This window comes from Syngnathus scovelli, chromosome 18, assembly GCF_024217435.2.
Source record: "Syngnathus scovelli strain Florida chromosome 18, RoL_Ssco_1.2, whole genome shotgun sequence".
NCBI classification, from domain to species: domain Eukaryota; kingdom Metazoa; phylum Chordata; class Actinopteri; order Syngnathiformes; family Syngnathidae; genus Syngnathus; species Syngnathus scovelli.
Window position 1 is genome coordinate 7,670,874 of NC_090864.1, and position 17,741 is coordinate 7,688,614.

General features: G+C 41.0%; 1 protein-coding gene across 3 annotated transcripts in view; it reads right to left on the reverse strand.

Annotated features, from left to right (window-relative positions):
- Nucleotides 1-142: 142 nt before the first annotated feature.
- Nucleotides 143-17,741, reverse strand: part of adarb2 (adenosine deaminase RNA specific B2 (inactive)) — a 96,289-nt gene continuing 78,690 nt past the window's right edge. For all 3 annotated transcript variants that reach the window (XM_068648783.1, XM_049749139.2, XM_049749138.2), the window contains 6 exons: nucleotides 12,608-12,776; nucleotides 11,265-11,416; nucleotides 10,758-10,926; nucleotides 8,494-8,675; nucleotides 5,258-5,439; nucleotides 143-2,577 (listed from right to left, as the gene is read on the reverse strand). In XM_068648783.1, the coding sequence (XP_068504884.1) occupies nucleotides 2,401-2,577; nucleotides 5,258-5,439; nucleotides 8,494-8,675; nucleotides 10,758-10,926; nucleotides 11,265-11,416; nucleotides 12,608-12,776 (1,031 nt within the window). In that variant the 3' untranslated portion in view covers nucleotides 143-2,400. The remainder of the gene's footprint in view (nucleotides 2,578-5,257; nucleotides 5,440-8,493; nucleotides 8,676-10,757; nucleotides 10,927-11,264; nucleotides 11,417-12,607; nucleotides 12,777-17,741) is intronic.

The following is a 17,741-nucleotide window of genomic DNA, read 5'->3' on the forward strand; positions in this document are numbered from 1 at the left end:
CTCCATATTATTACGATATTTGGTAGTATTTAACTTATATCACATCGTTCTTACCTCACGCGTTTCAACGCTACTTCAAACGGAGACCGCCGATGGTTCACGTTCACGTTCGTACATATATAAATAAATGAATAAGATATAATAAGTGTCACAATGTCGTGGTTTTATTCACATATACAGTACAAACATTCACTTTTTTAATTACTCACTGAAGTGCATTTTAAAGACCTTAGCAGCAATTCTTTCTATACTGTAAATGTACAACATCATTAAACATTTGAGGATCTCTGTCAACATCTCATATCTGGTTGAGTTTTACATATGTACAGTTGCAGGTAGAATATTGCCATTCAGACATAAATTCAAATTATTTGGGGGTTAGGGAAAACTAATGGTCAAGTCTGTCTGTGATGAATGCAGTTGACACATAGATGACAAATAAAACTTTATTGAACTAAATGAGATGAACAGGCAGTGGTTCAGGGTGCTCTTATTAATTCAAAAGACCTACACAATAGTCATTTACAGTCATGGTCGATCATATTTGATAATCTATATGAGCTCCAACGGAAGAGCTGTATTAAATATCAGGGACACCTTGCAAACTATAACCACAATCTTCCAAAAGCACAATATCTTTAGGAAAACATACTTTTTGAGTCAGTTCTTGTACTGCATCACTTTGTCTCTTATATAATATTTGACATTGTGCTTTGCATCACCAGGAATTGTCTTGATAATTAAGGGCCGAATGTTTTTTTCCACGATAACCTCAATAGTATCCTTAAATTTATTGAACCGGGCACAATAATCTTTGCATTTGTATTGGATCTCATGAGATGATGCATTATCATAAAGGGGTACGTGTTCAAGTTTTATTTGTGTAAATCTGAGCTGGCTCACATGTTGACTTGATGTTCTCCAACTATGAAAGAGTTTTCTCTTCCCAGCTGAGGGAGCACAGAGCATAGAAAGATAGCAAAGAATCACCACAAGATGTCACTCTCACTGCTTCCATGTTATTTACAGGCCATGTTTGCATTTTCATCCAGTTCTTGTGTTTTTTTTTTTTTTTGCATAGGTACTCTTACATTCCCAAAACATCCATATTTGATTAATTGAGGACTCAATGTGAAATGCAAACACATGCAAGTGTGTAGTTGTTTGTCCTGCGACTGACTAGCAACAAGTCCAAAACCAGAAAAAGTTAATGCAGGTCATTTAAAACTACATGTTAAAGCTTTTTTTTTTTTTTAAAATAAAAAGTAGTGGTTTGGTGCCACTCTATGCAATCTTGGTGTGACAGAAGCATGTTTCAAAACTTTTTTCCAAATGTGTGCTCACTGGAGAAAATCTAATTGCTTGAGTGCCATCTTGTGGAGCTACTATGCAGAAGTGGAGCCTTTGTTTTTTAATAGAAAAGTAGCGCTTTGCCGCTATCAAATTTGCCGTTGAAGCCCATAATAACACGATTAATACTCTTCCCCATTGTTCAAATATGATCATAGCTGTAGAGAATCAGGTCAACAAGGCCCCGATTGAGAGGTGGATCCAGGTCAGGAAAGAAAACGGGTGAGGAGATATATTAAGTATGAACGAGTTGAACCAAAAAGCCGCTCCCTACATCATCAGCTTCACCCGCACTTAGGAAAGCGGTAATGGCCACGTTCGTGTACTTCTTCTCCCGACCCAGTGGGGTGTATTAACCTGTCGTCGTGTCGTGTTAAACTGCGCCGCGTTTGAAAGGCGAGGCTGCTGTGAAGATTGACAAGAAGCGAAGCGGTGGAGGGAGGGGGCGAGGGAGACAAAGGAAGTGGCGAGAAAAAGGGCGAAGTCAGAGGCGGAGGACGAACGTTGAAAAAGGTTAGCACGGGTCGCTTGAGATGGCATTGAATTGTGTCTCCACCTTTTTTTTTCCCTCACTCACTCTTTCTTTTCCTCTATCGCCCATCACCATGACAGGGCCAATAATTGGACGTGGTCCTCTCTCTCTTTCTTTTCCTTTCCTCTGTCTCTTTCGCTCTCTCCCATGGCTTTGCTCCTCAGCGGGAGCCTTGGGGCCCGGAAATAGCTGATGACAAGATAGCGGCTGCCTTTCATTTAGCTCAAGGTTACTCCACCCTTCTTTGACAGACGCCACACCTGAGGGGGGGGGGGGGTGGACACATGTGTGTGTAAGCGTGTTTAAAGGACATATAGGATAAAAAAATAAAAAAAAAAACACAATCCCTTTTATTTGCTGTTCCTCTCAGCACGTCCAGTTGAGCTTCCGGTTTTTGTATCGACCAGTGGAGTGGATGTGTGGGCAACAAAACACACAATGATGCACGTCTGCAAAGAGCATGACCTCAAGCTCACCCTAAAAAAATAAAAGTTCACACAGAAACACACACTCCTAACTCAGTCCGATAGCAAGAATTGCTCCTGCTCAGGTGGTTTCTTCACCCAGGTGCCCAGGCCTGTTTCTTGCAGTGACCTGAACCACTGCTGCTTGACTGTCTGGTAAGAGCGTGCCGCCATCTTGGCCTGGCAGTAAAGCAGCTGGCCGTCCTCCGAGCAGGACGCGGGGATCCCCAGCTGGCAAAGACGAGAGAGGACAAAAGAGACGTGATGATGGCTTCCATCAGTACCAAATACATTGAAAATAATTTGTATTATACACAACTTATGGTTGGGGGTCTACATTCCGCAGCGAAATACTGGATAAATTTTACCTAAATGACGAAATGGGCTAAAAGGTTAAAGGTTGCGGCGATGGAGTGAGGGAAGATGACGAGCAAAACAAACCGAATGAGCTGGCACAAATGCATTTAGGAGGGGTAGCGGGAGAGGTGGGGGTGGGGGGGTTTGGGGCCTTCAACAGCTGTGTAATCTCTCCCATTTAAATTTCACAAGCAATTGAACATTCTCTGCGCTTTCTGTGCATTACTATCGTCGCGAGGGGAAACAATGAAGATCAGCGTAGAGACAAAGGGGGGGGGGGAGTAAGAATGGGAAAGTTTCTTCTGGAGATTAGTGTGACTGCTCTTGCGTGGCCCTTATATGCACCGTGCAGAGAAGGTTAGGGGAGGGGCGGGGGGGGAAGGGGGGCATGGAGTACTTCTCCAAATAATTATCGTTTCATAGTCATTATACTTTAACGGCGACCATTTGGTGATGAAGCCGCTGTCTGTTACATAAAGTTTCAGAATGGAAATGAGAGTGCAGCAAGGTCTGCTGTTAAAGATCCAAAGTGGCAGCTTGCGATAAGCTGCAAACACAGCACACGCTGGCGGGTCAACGCATTTATCGACCTGAGAAAGACAAATGTGTTGTGCTTGTGTTTTTTTTTTTTTTTTTTTTGTGTGTGTTTGGATGGAAATGGGCTACTTCGTGTTTTGATTCGATGGAGTGTTGTAATGCCATAAGATTGACATGATCATCATTGTGTCATTGCATGGCAATCTTGAATCAAGTAAACTTCAGGGCAGAAACTAAATGTGCGTGTCAGAGATGTGCTCTCTGGTGTCGTGTTTGCCGGCTGACATTGCAACAAGGGCATCTTGATGGTCCACCTGTGTTCTTTGCGCAATGACCTTACCACCATTATTACTATACACACGGGCAACCTCTCCTTTGTTGAACTAAAACATTACACAATAGTTGAACTTATCCAAAATCGGATTTTACCGACTGAAATTGCTGAACACATTATCAGGTTTCAGAGAAGTGTTATCTTCAGTTTGCCGTGAGTCGCTCACAATGGAATTCTAACCTTGAGGGAACATTTGCCAGCGAAATGTTCCATGTGAGTAAAACAAATCAATGTTGGCTGATCCACAGCGGAGACAAGAGGGTAAAGTTGCAGCTGTAAAAATAGACTATTCAACACACTAGAACAGGGGTGTCAAACTCTTTTTTTTCGTGGGCCGCATTGTAGTCATAGCTTCTTTCGGAGGGCCATTATGACTGTCAACCCAAATAAATGAGCACCTCATATTATATACGGTAAAAGCTACAAAACAAACTGACAAATAACCCGTTTTCAAATCAGACAAGCAAAAACTGGTCAAATATTTTAAAAAATAAGATATTAAAAGTGAAGACAATTTGCAATTCTAGTAATGACACACGAATTTGATGCACAATTTGTCTTCGGGGGCCACATAAAATGATGTGGCGGGCCGTATCTGGTGTCATTGAGTTTGACACCTGTGATTTAAACCCTAGATTGAAACCCTAACTCTTGTATGAACCCTAGTTTGAAACCCTAACCCTAGCTTTAAACCCTACTTTGAAACTGTAACCCTTGCTTTAAACCCTACTTTGAAACCGTAACCCTAGCTTTAAATCCTACTTTGAAACCCTAACCCTAGTATGAAACCCTACTTTGAAGCCCTAACCCTAGCTTTAAACCCTACTTTGAAACCCTGAATCTAGTATGAAACCCTACTATGAAACCCTAACCCTAGTTTGAAACCCACGTTTAAAACCCTAACCATAGTTTTAAACCCATGTTTGAAGCCCTAACCCTAGCTTTAAACCCTACTTTGAAACCCTTACTCTAGTATGAAACCCTACTATGAAGCCCTAACCCTAGCTTTAAACCCTACTTTGAAACCCTACTATGAAACCCTAACCCTAGTTTGAAACCCACGTTTAAAACCCTAACCATAGTTTTAAACCCATGTTTGAAGCCCTAACCCTAGCTTTAAACCCTACTTTGAAACCCTTACTCTAGTATGAAACCCTACTATGAAACCCTAACCCTAGTTTGAAACCCACGTTTAAAACCCTAACTATAGTTTTAAACCCATGTTTGAAGCCCTAACCCTAGCTTTAAACCCTACTTTGAAACCCTTACTCTAGTATAAAACCCTACTATGAAACCCTAACCCTAGTTTGAAACCCACGTTTAAAACCCTAACCATAGTTTTAAACCCATGTTTGAAGCCCTAACCCTAGCTTTAAACCCTACTTTGAAACCCTTACTCTAGTATGAAACCCTACTATGAAACCCTAACCCTAGTTTGAAACCCACGTTTAAAACCCTAACCATAGTTTTAAACCCATGTTTGAAACCCTAACCCTAGCTTTAAACCCTACTTTGAAACCTTAACTCTCGTATTTATTGACAACTCTTTTTAAGGCCCATTATTTAAACCAACAGTGCCAACTATAGGGGTCAACAGATATAACAAGTGGTTCATGAAGCAAATTTGAAGCTTCATTTCACCATCTAAGCACAAAATGGTAAAAAGGCATTTTCGGTCCCCACCTTGCTGTAAAGTCTGTTCCAGCGTGAGAACAGCATGTGCTTGCAGAGGCGTGAAGGCATCCCTGAGTCACGTCTCCGTCCTGTGGCGGTGTTGACCACCTCCAACTGCGCGTCGCCCAACGTCCAGTTGACACTCACGCACAAGGCCTTCCCTGAATGCTGATACTCGGCACAGCTTAACCCTGCAGGAGAACCAAGACTTGACTAAACCTCTTGAAAGTGACATTGATGCTAATTTCTCTTTTAATTTGTGCGTCAGTTTAACAGAAAACATGAGAATACTTTGAAATGTATTTCAATGAGTTTAAATCATGCGGGAGTGTTAAAACTATTTTTTCTCTTTATCATGGCTTTTCAACTATTCATGTTTCCAACATATCACCAGCAATACACAGGGTTGACTTTATTTGTTTACTGTTACGAAATCCCGAGTATAGATTTACAAGGCTTTAACACGACTCTAGCTTCAGGCTACAACATAACAAACGAAGACGATCTGAACAGTCCCTGAACGCACCGATTCTCCCAGAGGCTACTACAACTTTACAGCTGCTTGAAATTGTATGGCTGTGTATATAAACCTTAAGAACTGCTCAGAGACTGAAAAGGAAATGTGATAACAAGAGTTATTCAAGTGTAAACATGCATACGGTTATCAGTGACAAGTAAATGTTGCCAGATTTATGCTGAAAGAGAACGTAAATCCCAGAGATGAAAGATATTCTGGTAAAAAAAAAAAATCTCTGCACCATTGGGTCACATGTTACATTGGTCTTTCTTGACGGTGCATTGTGATTTTATTTGTTTGTTTATTTTGAACATTAAAAGAAATACAAAAAAATAGTAAAAAAATACAGAAAATGATAATACAATAGAACATAAAAAAAAGAAAAAATTATATTGCATTATAATTTTCCCTTTATTGGTATAAGATTTGTTGTTTGTATCTTTCTTGTCTGCTCTCTTTGGCTCTCCAGCCGCCATTCTTTGTTTTTGTGTTGTAAATAAACATTTGCAGTTTGGGTCCACCTGTCTTGATGATCATTTGCCTATCATCATTATTCTCAGTTGCTCTTCTTTTGGACCTGGAATGAACTGCCTGCCGCAGCAACAATCCTCACTGTGTATTATTACCCGTCTCCTCTTTTTTTTTTTTTTTTCTGACGCACTCCTTTGTACAAAAGAGGCGCTCTATCCATCTTGCCTTTCCCCTCCCCTCCCCTTTTTTCGAACCATTCATGCCTCATTGGATCCCTTCAATGGACTCCACTCCTCTCTGTCTGTAATAGCCAATTTCATTTTTCTTCCCCTGATGGAAGACTTGATCGGTGTCTCGCTCTGGGAGAGACGATGCACGGCAGACATGAAAGAGGCGAGAATTAGTGTGTTTAGTTATGAGACGTGTGTCAGTACAACACACACAAAACTGTGGGTTAATATCTGAAGCTGCTGGTAGCGCTTCGTAGAAGACAAATGCACACACGGAATTTGGTCTCAGTTACAGCAAACAGTGTGGAAAAAATGAAAATGGTAGGTTCGGGAAAAACAAAAGCGTCAATCAATAGCAGGTATTATTTGATACAGCGTTTGTAATGGATGTCATTAGTCTGTGCAAACAACGTTGTCACTTGTCATGTTCCACATAAACGCTCTTTTTCCGTTATTTACTTTCTGCCCTCGTGATTCCCATTTTCTTGGTGACTACCCAAATGTTGTCAGATAAAGACTGTGATTACATTGATTTAGTGAAGGGCCATCTTGACTCTCTGTTCATGCTTCTCATGTCCCTCTTTGTCCACCTTTCCTAACCCTCAATCGACCGCTGCAGCTACTTGAGATACAGCAGACAACGATTGGACATGTACAAATGCAAAGAGATCGTGATCATCGAGTAGTGGATTCTACGATACTATACTTTTTTGTTTACATCACATTTCCTTTAAATATAAAATATATAAATGCTAACAGCTATTTAACTCGTCAAACTAAATTAATTGTTATTGGAATGAATTTTGGCAATATACAGGACTGTCTCAGAAAATTAGAATATTGTGATAAAGTTTTTTATTTTCTGTAATGCAATTAAAAAAAAACAAAGTCATACAGTCTGGATTCCTTACAAATCAACGGAAATATTGCAAGCTTTTTTCTTAATCTAATTTTTGTTTTTTTAATTGCATTACAGAAAATAAAGAACTTTATCCCAATATTCTAATTTTCTGAGACAGTCCTGTAATATCAAAAACGTCATATATTCTGGATTCATTACAAATCTGCTGAAATATTGCAAGCCTTTTATTAATTTAATTTTTGTTTTTTTTAATTGCAATACAGAAAATAAAGAACTTTATCACAGTATTCTAATTTTCTGAGACAGTCCTGTAATATCAAAAATTACAGAGCTCAAAATGATTCTACATATAGAAAACAACTGATAGAATGAAATAAAAATCAGATTTTTTGAAAGACTAATGGATAATATTTTTTGTGTAAACATGTTTTTATCCAAAACATCCATAGAAAGAGCTGCCCTACATTGCATGTGCAAATTACTCAGGGAGTAGCCTAGATTAGAAGTGATGGTTGATGCAATATCTACAAACCGTGTGTCATTCACAAGCTCTTCCAGCATTCAGCTTCACTACAAATGAAATTGTTGGGTCTCAGTGGAATCTTAGAAGCAGATTTGTTTGTTTGGCTGCCACAATGACACTGTTGCGTTGGACAGCGAGATGAGTTTATGTGTCTGTGCGTGTGATGTTTGCATGTTGTGGTTCATTTGGCACAAAGTTGACAGATCTGGAATCTGATGATAAACATCATATGGCAAACACAACACAACACGACTGTCAAAAAAAACCCAAATTCTTTGTGTATATCCTAAAACGTGGAGGCATGGAAGGAAAAGGCATGGAGGAACGCAAGAACTAAAAATATTATTTTGGTGCATTGGTGGAAGGTGTAAACCAGTATTTTTTATTTTTAATCTCTCTATGCTATAGTTCATATATTTATAAAATCACTTCGTTAACGGGTGATTAACCCCCAGATAACTATCTTGGGTATTTTCCAATTTTCCCAGGATTTATTTCTTCCCGTTAGTCAAAAATAAAATATGAGCATTTTCTGAACTAGTCTCTTGTTTTAATTTTTCTTTCTTTAATTTTTTTTTTTTTGCTTTGCTGCACCCCTGAGATCGTCCAGCTCTGCCGCTGCATTTGAACTGTTTTTCTTACCACTGAGCAGCGGCTGGTTGCGTCTGTAATTGGCGGGAAGGGGGCCCAGTCGTTCCTGCCGCTGGTTGAGGACCCTGCCCAGATGGCCAGTGTGGCGCAAGCTGCCCACGGTCACGCTATGAAGGTACACAGGCTCTATTAAGTGGCTCAGCAACGCACCTTGCAGGCCAAGAATATTCCACCTGCGTGCAGGGAAAGACAAAGGACACATTAGGGAGTACTTTATGGAGATGGCAAGGTGAGGTCGATGGTGTGGAGAGCAGGAAGGATTGTGGAGGCATGGCGAAACTCGGAGGTTGAATGAGGTAAGAAAAAAAAGAGGACAGGCAGAGTAAGAGAGACCAATCACAGATAGAGACAATTTGATTGTTATCTTGATGTGGGACGTGATGAATAACATCTGCTGGACCGTCAATACCAACAAACACACCATTTTCCCCAACGGTTAGAGACACAAAGCATTAGCAGCGCCGACAACAACAACACTGCCACAGGTCAGTGCATCAGCATTCATTACCACAACAACACATTAGCATGCGTGCATTTGTCAGTGCCAGTGGGGTTAATGCACTGCACGACGTCGCAGGCAGGCCTCCGTCCATCACCTGCAGGAGGTCGATCGCGGATAGTTTGTTAAGGGAGATCCACCTGCGTCTGCAGGAGATCATCCTGCCTGTCTCGCTCACACGCCTGATAAGGGAGATGCGAAACACCAACTGCTGGAATCCTCGATTTAACAAGCAGATGCTCATTCACTGATGGAAAATGATTATTATGTTTCTAGCCTCACAGAGGCATTCTGCTGTACCTGATCTTTTTACTGCACTTTTTAAAAAGACTCTAAAATACTGGATTAATCCAAAACATTTGGTTGGTTGTATTCCCCAAAAAATAAAATGATTGAGTTCCATAAAATATACATTTCTGTGGATGTCCATGAAGGTGTTTCGAGATTTTCTACGTTCTTTTAGTTAATCAGCGACGCTTTATCATGGGTGCAATTACAGTGACTACTGTTTTTCTTTCCTGGCTGACTTAATAATCACTCATTACAGCGCCTTTCACTTCCTAAGCAGTCAATTAACATTAGCGGCTATCTGGGAATCGCTAAATGAGCTCGTGATGCGGTGGCCACAGTTTACCTGCAATCTGTCCACACAGCTTTCCGAGCTTTCCACATACACACACCACCTCTGCCAAAACCAAAATGGTTTAGCCTGAAATATTAATTTAGCCAGAAAGCGACACCGTGAATCAGAGACATCTTCTAATCTCATGCAAGAAAAGGCAGCCATCTGGCTCGGGTGTATGAATTTAAAGAGTGGAAAAAGGCGAGAGAGGAGACCTCCACTCTCCCTCTCTGTCGCTCGCCCTTTTTTCCCACCCTCCGTAAACGCCGCCATTAAAGTAATGCCATCATCTGCATAAAACTACGAAAGGATGGAAAACATCAAGATTATATGAGAGCCATTCCGGACACTCAATTAAATCCAGCTGTCAAATCAAATATTAGCACAGGAGCATTAGCGGGCATCAACAACTTTCCGCCTGGCCTAAGAGAACATAAATGGCTGATTATCACCACGAGGCGTCGATGTAAGTTAGCAAACATATTAGTTGGAAGAGCCTAAAAAAAATCCTCCATGGTCAAACTAACCATAATAAAGTGCAGGTCCTGAAGGAAGAGGGGGATAAAAAAGTAATAGGACTGTAGAATGGGTGTTACGGAGGACAAAAAGAGCATTGATGGGGATCAGTTTAAATATGTGTGTGTGTGTGTGTGTGTGTGTGTGTGTGTGTGTCCTCTCACCCTCCACCCTGACCTTGATAAAGCGGCCCTTGGTGACCCACTCACTTTAACGATGAACACCGGTGATTTACAGCGATATAAAGAGTGCTCAGAGGAGGCTGCAGAGCTAAGAGTGTGTCTGGCTCAATTGTAGAAGAGGGTGTGAGGAGGGGGGGGGTCCCTTCACCCTCCTCTGTCACTCTTTTTTTTTTTTTTTTATCAAAAAGTAATTGCTTTCACCCTTGGTGGTGACCTGGGTATATTTAATCACACCATCTCCAGCCCTTGCCAACTGAATCAAATTGGTCAAATTAACAGCGGCTCAGCAGGAGGAGGGTTCACCTCACGCTATCACACTCGTTCTTGTGTTCTTCACACAACAGAAAGAGGATCAGCCTCTTTAAGTGAAACTCGAATGTTCACGTCTTGATGAGGCTGTTCAGAATGAAGCACTTTATTTGACAGAAGCACAAACCTGGTTATTTTGTCAGTGCAGGACATGGTGATGAGCTGCTCTCCTTGCAAAACGCCGTCCCACGTTTGGACGGACCCCCGACACCTCACCGGGACTGTCCCCTCGCCTGATTCGATTTTGGTTCGCAGGTGGCAGCGGTGCTTCCTCATGAGGTGTCTCCTGCTGGGTACTGCAAAGAGAAAAGCAGCACCTGAGAGCAGATAACATTTTAACTGCAAAATGGTACTAATGTAACCTTAAAAAAAAAAAAAGCTAAACTAATCAGATTATCAATTTGTAATGGTTAGCACTCTATCGGGGAACCAATTTAACAGCGTGGAGAATTTTGTAGCCTCTACTCTGCCACTTAAATGTATTACAGGTATTAAATATATGGTATTAAATATCCTGTATAAATCTATGAGAATAAAAATTATGAAAATAAGACGTAAAATCTTGAAAAAATAATGATGTATATAAGGAATACGAAAATATGGCCGAATTGGCGTGAGGTGAGCGCACACTTACGGTCTGTGGTGATTTCGTAGGGCGAGTTGACTCTCCCGTCTCCACACGGTGAGGTGCTGATGTACAAATGGAAGTGGACGCTGTCTCTTAATCTGTAGCTGCGTTCCTTATGCCGCACAAAAATGGACTGTTCCCAGTCTTCTGGCTTTTTACTTTGATAACAAACATGCAAAACAAACATAAGAACAAACAACACAAATGTATAAAGTGTCAATATTATACCAGCTACACTATTTTGATTGGAATCAACTGTGATCACTCCCACAGCGGCGCAGACCGCCCTCTCATATTCGCTGGCCTGTATTCGTATTTGAAATTCCCAACACTGCATCTAACCCACTTTCATGCAGTCATGCCTTGCACCACAAATGATTTACACGGTTCACAAAACTAAAGTCTTTGTAAAAAAAAAGAAAAAAAAAAAATTCTAATTCAAGTCTAACAATCCTAATAGCTCTGTAAAAATGTAAGAAAAACAAACCAACTTGGATACACCTGATCACAAGTGGCTCATTGATTCACAGGACAGTATATAAAAAAATAAAATAAAAAAAACATCACAAGCACTCTTCTTAAAATAACCTCTCATCTGTCTGTGGTGTCCTTTCACTGTGGGTAAATATGTCAGTTGTGGCATTTTGGTGGGTCATTTCATTATGAGTTATCTCCTCCATTAGCCTTCTTGCTCAACCGCAACTCCCTGTCACTGCCATCCAGCATTGTGCTAAGACGCAAAAAGTCTGGCAGTGTATGCAAATATGACATTCTGTTATCTACACTTCTTGCCACTAATCTGATGAATCAGCCTTGCCATTAAGTTCTTGGAGGGGTGGGGGCATGGGGGGGGGGGCATCACAGCACATCATGCCTGTCTCTTGGTTCCTATTGTGTAAGTTAAATGCAGGTTGCAAGAGCATACAAAGTAGTTACATTTGCAACAGTTCTATTAAAAAAAAAAACAAAACATGAAGGTTATCAAGACTCTGAGGTGTTTCAGTAGCTGGCATATATTCAGTGTATAGTGGTTATTAAGAAGTCAATGGTGAATGGATCCCTGCCATGGAGCTTATTATAGAAGACAGAGAAATTCTTAGCGCTGCAGTGGGAGGTCACGCCAAATAAGCTCTTTAATGCTATTAAGAATTTAATGTGATAAGTTGTTCAAGTTGCTGCAGGCGTGTTGGCAACACTATGGAAACCTGGCAAGTTGGTAAGCTTGGACCGGTGTGCTGTGTTCAGATGTCAACTTTAAAGCCTGCAAACATGCTTAATTTAGATCACAGCCTTTAGAATTTTGGAAAATTGGAATACTTTTGTAAGATTATGATAGCCGTGTGATTTACCTAAAGAAGAGCTCCAGTTGAGAGTAGAGAAAGCGGAGCAGAGCTCTGCGTACAGTCACTTCAGCATGACAGTCATTGACCACTTGTCCATGGTCACTCAGATTCTCCCCGTTGATACACTTGGTTCCTGTGGACAACGCCACCACCTGGGCATAGTTGATGTCCAGACCTGTCCAATACACAGACGTGCTATAAATTAATTAAATGTAAATACCGTATTTTCCGGACTATAAGGTGCACTGGACTATAAGGCGCACCTTCAATGAAAGGCCCATTTTAAAACTTTGTCCATATATAAGGCGCACCGGACTATAAGGCGCATCATTAATGGTTCATGTCAGATTTTTAATCCAAATCAAATCATTCTCCATTTTATCTTTTTTGTTTCAACTTCAGACACAACAAATTACTTTATAATCACAAAATAATGATCCATAGTCTTTTTGATTCATGATTCATAGTCTTTAGCGGGCCACTTGTGATTGATTTCATGACACAATGCTTCGTGCCAGTTTAAATTTAGGAATTTGGTCCATATATAAGGCACACCGGACTATAAGGCGCACTGTCGGATTTTGAGAAAATGTTAGGTTTTTAGGTGCGCCTTATAGTCCGGAAAATACGGTAAAAGCCCTGTGATGTCATTGACCTCATTATTACAACAAATTCCCAGAAAAAAACATCACAAAATGCCGCAAAGTCAGTTATCTGGCTTCGCACCCAATTTCAGGGGGAGCCAGTGTCCCCGTGGCCCCCTCTCTAGATCCGCCAGTGGTTGTGACTGACCGTTGCCAGCTGAGATTCAAACCAAGGTCTGTGACTAAAGCTTTGCTGTTTGACTGTGACTTAGCCATTTGTGATCTGAGCAAAACTGTTTAGAAGCAGGATGAGCACTTGGATGCTATGCTGACAATTTGGTATGCACAGTTAATATTTTACCTTGTGTCATCATCAGATGCTAACACACTTTGTCTCCTAGTGTGTGTCTTCCTGATCCCCTCCTGCTTCTCCCTGTGTACACCTGATCCACCATTACCTGCTCTAGCTTGATCATCTGTCATCCATCAAGGCAGCGGGCTTTCCTCCTTTGCCAGATCATTGTCTCTGCTACTGCGCTCAGCAGCTCCGTCAACACTTCGGCCCTTCCTCGCGCGATTAATCATCGTTTAGCTCAGCTCCCTGGGTTGCCCTCTCAGGTTATACTGCTTGCCTGTTGGCCCACCTGTCAGCCACCCTGTCTGCTCCATTCGCTACACTCTCTTCCCTGGTTCATTACATCACTTCTTTGTAACTCACTTCATTATTCTCTGTCAGACTTGTCTTGCTCACCGACCTCATTCACAAGCTCTCCTGCTTGTCAAAATATATTCACATAAGAATTTGTGTTCACTTCCTTAATTCACTCAGCATATTTGCCTGACACTTGTTTCCCAAAATTTCTCATAGCGGTGATTTCCGAGACAGGTGTAAGGTCGTGCAAGTGTTTGATGCACAGACAAGAGGCGGAGCAGAACATTAATGGCGAGTCATTCCCTTTGTCGGTTGCCTCACATCACTCCCCTCGCCTCAGAAAGTCAGGCTCTGTTGGCTCCAGGCAGATCCGCAGGCACTGCCGGACCGACACATGAGCTTTTATCAGCTCCGGCCCAGACGCCACTGTGGAAGGAAGAGTCCTGACACCTCCATTGATGAGAGGAAATGGGGGGAATGTTGGGAGGATGGGAGTAATGGGTGGCATGAGGAACATGTGTGTGTGAGGAAAAAAGAAATTACAAGAAAGAACCTGTATTTGATTTCTGGAATATGCTAATTTGTGGAATGGTGCTGAGAAGTGCTGCAGAGATTTCTTAAAAATGCAAATTTGTGGAGTAGTATACTCATTTGCTCACAGATTTTCCATCTCTCTCACTCTTCTAAGTAGCGTTAATGAAAAATTGTGCCATTATTTACGTTTCCCATCTATACCGTCCAAAATACACACACATTTATAACTTCAAAATCCCTCCATTTTGAATCAAAACACTTTGCATTCCCAGTTAGTTTTCACTATATTTCTTTCACACTCATAAAATGAGTTCAAAAAGGTAACAGACTGCCAATTTCACTCTCTGCCTTTTCCTCACCGTTCCACTTTGCAATTGTTTGGATCAATTTTGCAATGGATAATTTCTGCACTGCTATTCGCTACCCTGCCATGAAATTGGCAAAGAGGTTGTTGTTGGTGAGTGTGAGAGACGGAGATGCAAGGTGGAGGGCGAGGGGTGGGAGGTAAAGAGAGACGGTAAAAGATAAAGCCCCCATCATAAGCTGTGTTTTAAAACCAGAAATAATCAGCTTAAATACAAAGAGAGAGAGAGAGGGAGGGTCAAAAGTAACATGTCTACCCACACTAATCTGTTGATTGTCGATGCTTTCTACGTTACACCTCCAGATGACGGCACTGTCAAAAAGCATGTACATCACAGAATGACATCTGGATGCACTGTGCTATAAATAAGTAAGAAAAAGCACACATGAGTGCATTATGGCAGTGTAGTATTTATTTATTTATTTATTTTTTGCTTGCAATTCCTGAGCAAAAAACAAATATCGTACGGTACATCAACAGCATCCAAAGATGCTTATTTATTTATTTATTTATTTATTTATTTATTTATTTATTTATTTATTTATTTAAATTCAATTATTATTTTATTTATTTATTCTAATTATTTTATTATTATTATTATTATTATTATTATTATTATTATTATTATTATTATTTTTTTTTTTTAATTTGTCGAATCCCCGGGATCATTTGGGTGGATTAACTGATACATACAGGAGCTATTTCCATTTATTTATTTTTTTTGGCTCACTGGCATAGCTAAATGAGGCAAGCAAAATATTAACAAAATTCATTCATTCAATACTTTTAACGTAAATGGAATATTTTTAGTAATTTCGTACACCATTGTAGATCACCCGCAGATTCAAATAATATAAAATCCACCAGGCCGCATTCCATTACAATGCTCAAGTCCATCTCTCGTTAGATTCACCCAAGTTCGTATTTTTTTTTTTTTTATTTCAGCAGTCCATTCTGCTAATTTAAAGGAAACAGTTTGGCTGTTGCAGGATCATGGTTTTCGTCAACCTGGGGAACAGAATCGATCCTGGACACAAAAATCAATAAGCCCTTGCACTACCAAAGGAAAGTGGTGAAGCATTACATGCTACACCGAGGCTACAATTTCCAGCACGTGACTGTCCAATGCAAAAAGCCTGTCTATCCAAATTAAAATGCGGCCATTGTTTTTGGGTAATTTAATAAAATCAAAAGTTTACAAACATCATAAGCAGAAATCATGTGTGGAAGATTATATTTGGCATCAACATCATCATAAAGCTGATCTTCTCTGGCTTCGTTTACCATATTAGGTTGGGTGATTAACCGGAATGTCATCCAAAACATGTTCTTTGAATCATGGGAAACGTCAGAAAATCCTCAATGGTTGTAAAGAGGGAGAGTTGGCAAGAATAGAAAGAGCACCCTGTTGAATCTTTATTAGCTTTAGCAGTCAACTGCTCTGTGCACATAAGGGTTTCTTTGTGAAATGGTACTGAAGCTCCCAAAATCTCTCCCTGGGCTGCAACACACTGAGCACATCTCGGCTTTTTTTTTTCCCCCCTTTCCACTTTGAAAGGGTTTTCTTGCCGCATGTGATTACTCACTTGTACATTTTCAGGCAGCTTGAAAAAAAACAGATTAAGTAGCGAGGGGGGGGAAATCCCTGTTTGAAAATGAACGTGTAGGCTCGTAAATACCATAACTTAACTGTCATTTGTAATCAAAATATTCAAATCCTTTTTCTCTCTCATCTTTTTTTTCTTAAGTCCCTCGGTACGCGTCGTTCGGCGTTTTAGCTTAAAGAAATATGATTGTGCAGAACCTTCATCCAATTCAACCAAAAGCAGTTTTTTCCCCATGCAGATTTTTCATGTCTTTGAGCCCATTTGAACATGAAAACCTCCACGCTATTTGATGCCGTGCGCCGCTACTTTACTTTGACTCTCGTCTCGCGACTCTCACCCTGCTGGCAAGGCTAATCTCGATCTCATTGGGGCTCAACTGCCTCAGTGGGACTCCATTGGCATGTGGCTAGGGGATTCGCTGCCTGTCTGCGCTTCAAAGACGGACCCTGATTAAGATTCTTGAGGCGCAAAACGGCGCATCAGACACATGGAGGGAGACAAAGAAGAAGGGAAAAAATACGGCAGGCAACACAGAACAGGACTCCCTAGTGTTCCTGTCAAGTTCTGTGTCTGCGGGAGTGGCGGGAAAAGCGCTGCGGTGGCGGCGGGGGCGGCGGCGGCGGCTACCTCTGCAAATGCGAGGCCTGTTTGTCTGGATCTTTGAAGATAACGTGCTATTAATAAACAAACAGAAGCAATTACTGGCAGGCAGAGGAGAGGAGAAGGATTGGTTAAGGTCAGGATGAGCGCAGCCGCTCTCACTCGAGTCAACAGTGAGGAGCTGCAGCAGTGCTGCGGAGATACCCATCCCTCACCGTGACCCCTGTAACCCTGCTGCCGGCAGCCACGAGGGGAGGATAATTCTCTCAGGCTAGAGTCATTTTTTGAAACTGTCTCTCTACCTTTTTTTTTTTTTACCATTGGGGACTCATGATTTCACTTTTTCCAAACCTATCCAATAAGGCAGGGGTGTCAAACTCATTTTTGTCACGGGCCACATTGTAGTCATAGTTTCTTTCGGAAGGCCATTATGACGGTCAACCTAAATAAATGTATGAACTCCTCATATGATATAATAGTGTAAGCTATAAAACAAACTGACAAATAACTCATTTTCAAATCAGACTAATAAACTGTTCAAACATTTTAAAAAGATGAGTTTTAAAGGTGAAGACAATTTGATGCACATTTTGTCTTTGTGGGCCACATCAAGTTTGATACTTGTGCAATAAGGCAATACAAGTATGATTTTAGTGCAATTATGAACTATGTTGAAGTGAATGAAGGAGTTTCATTTTGGAAACAATTAGTGCTTTGGTGCCATCTTATGACATCTGTATGCAAACCATTTTTTGGTGTGTCACTTGGGGATTTTCGCTATTTGTCATAAGGCACGTAT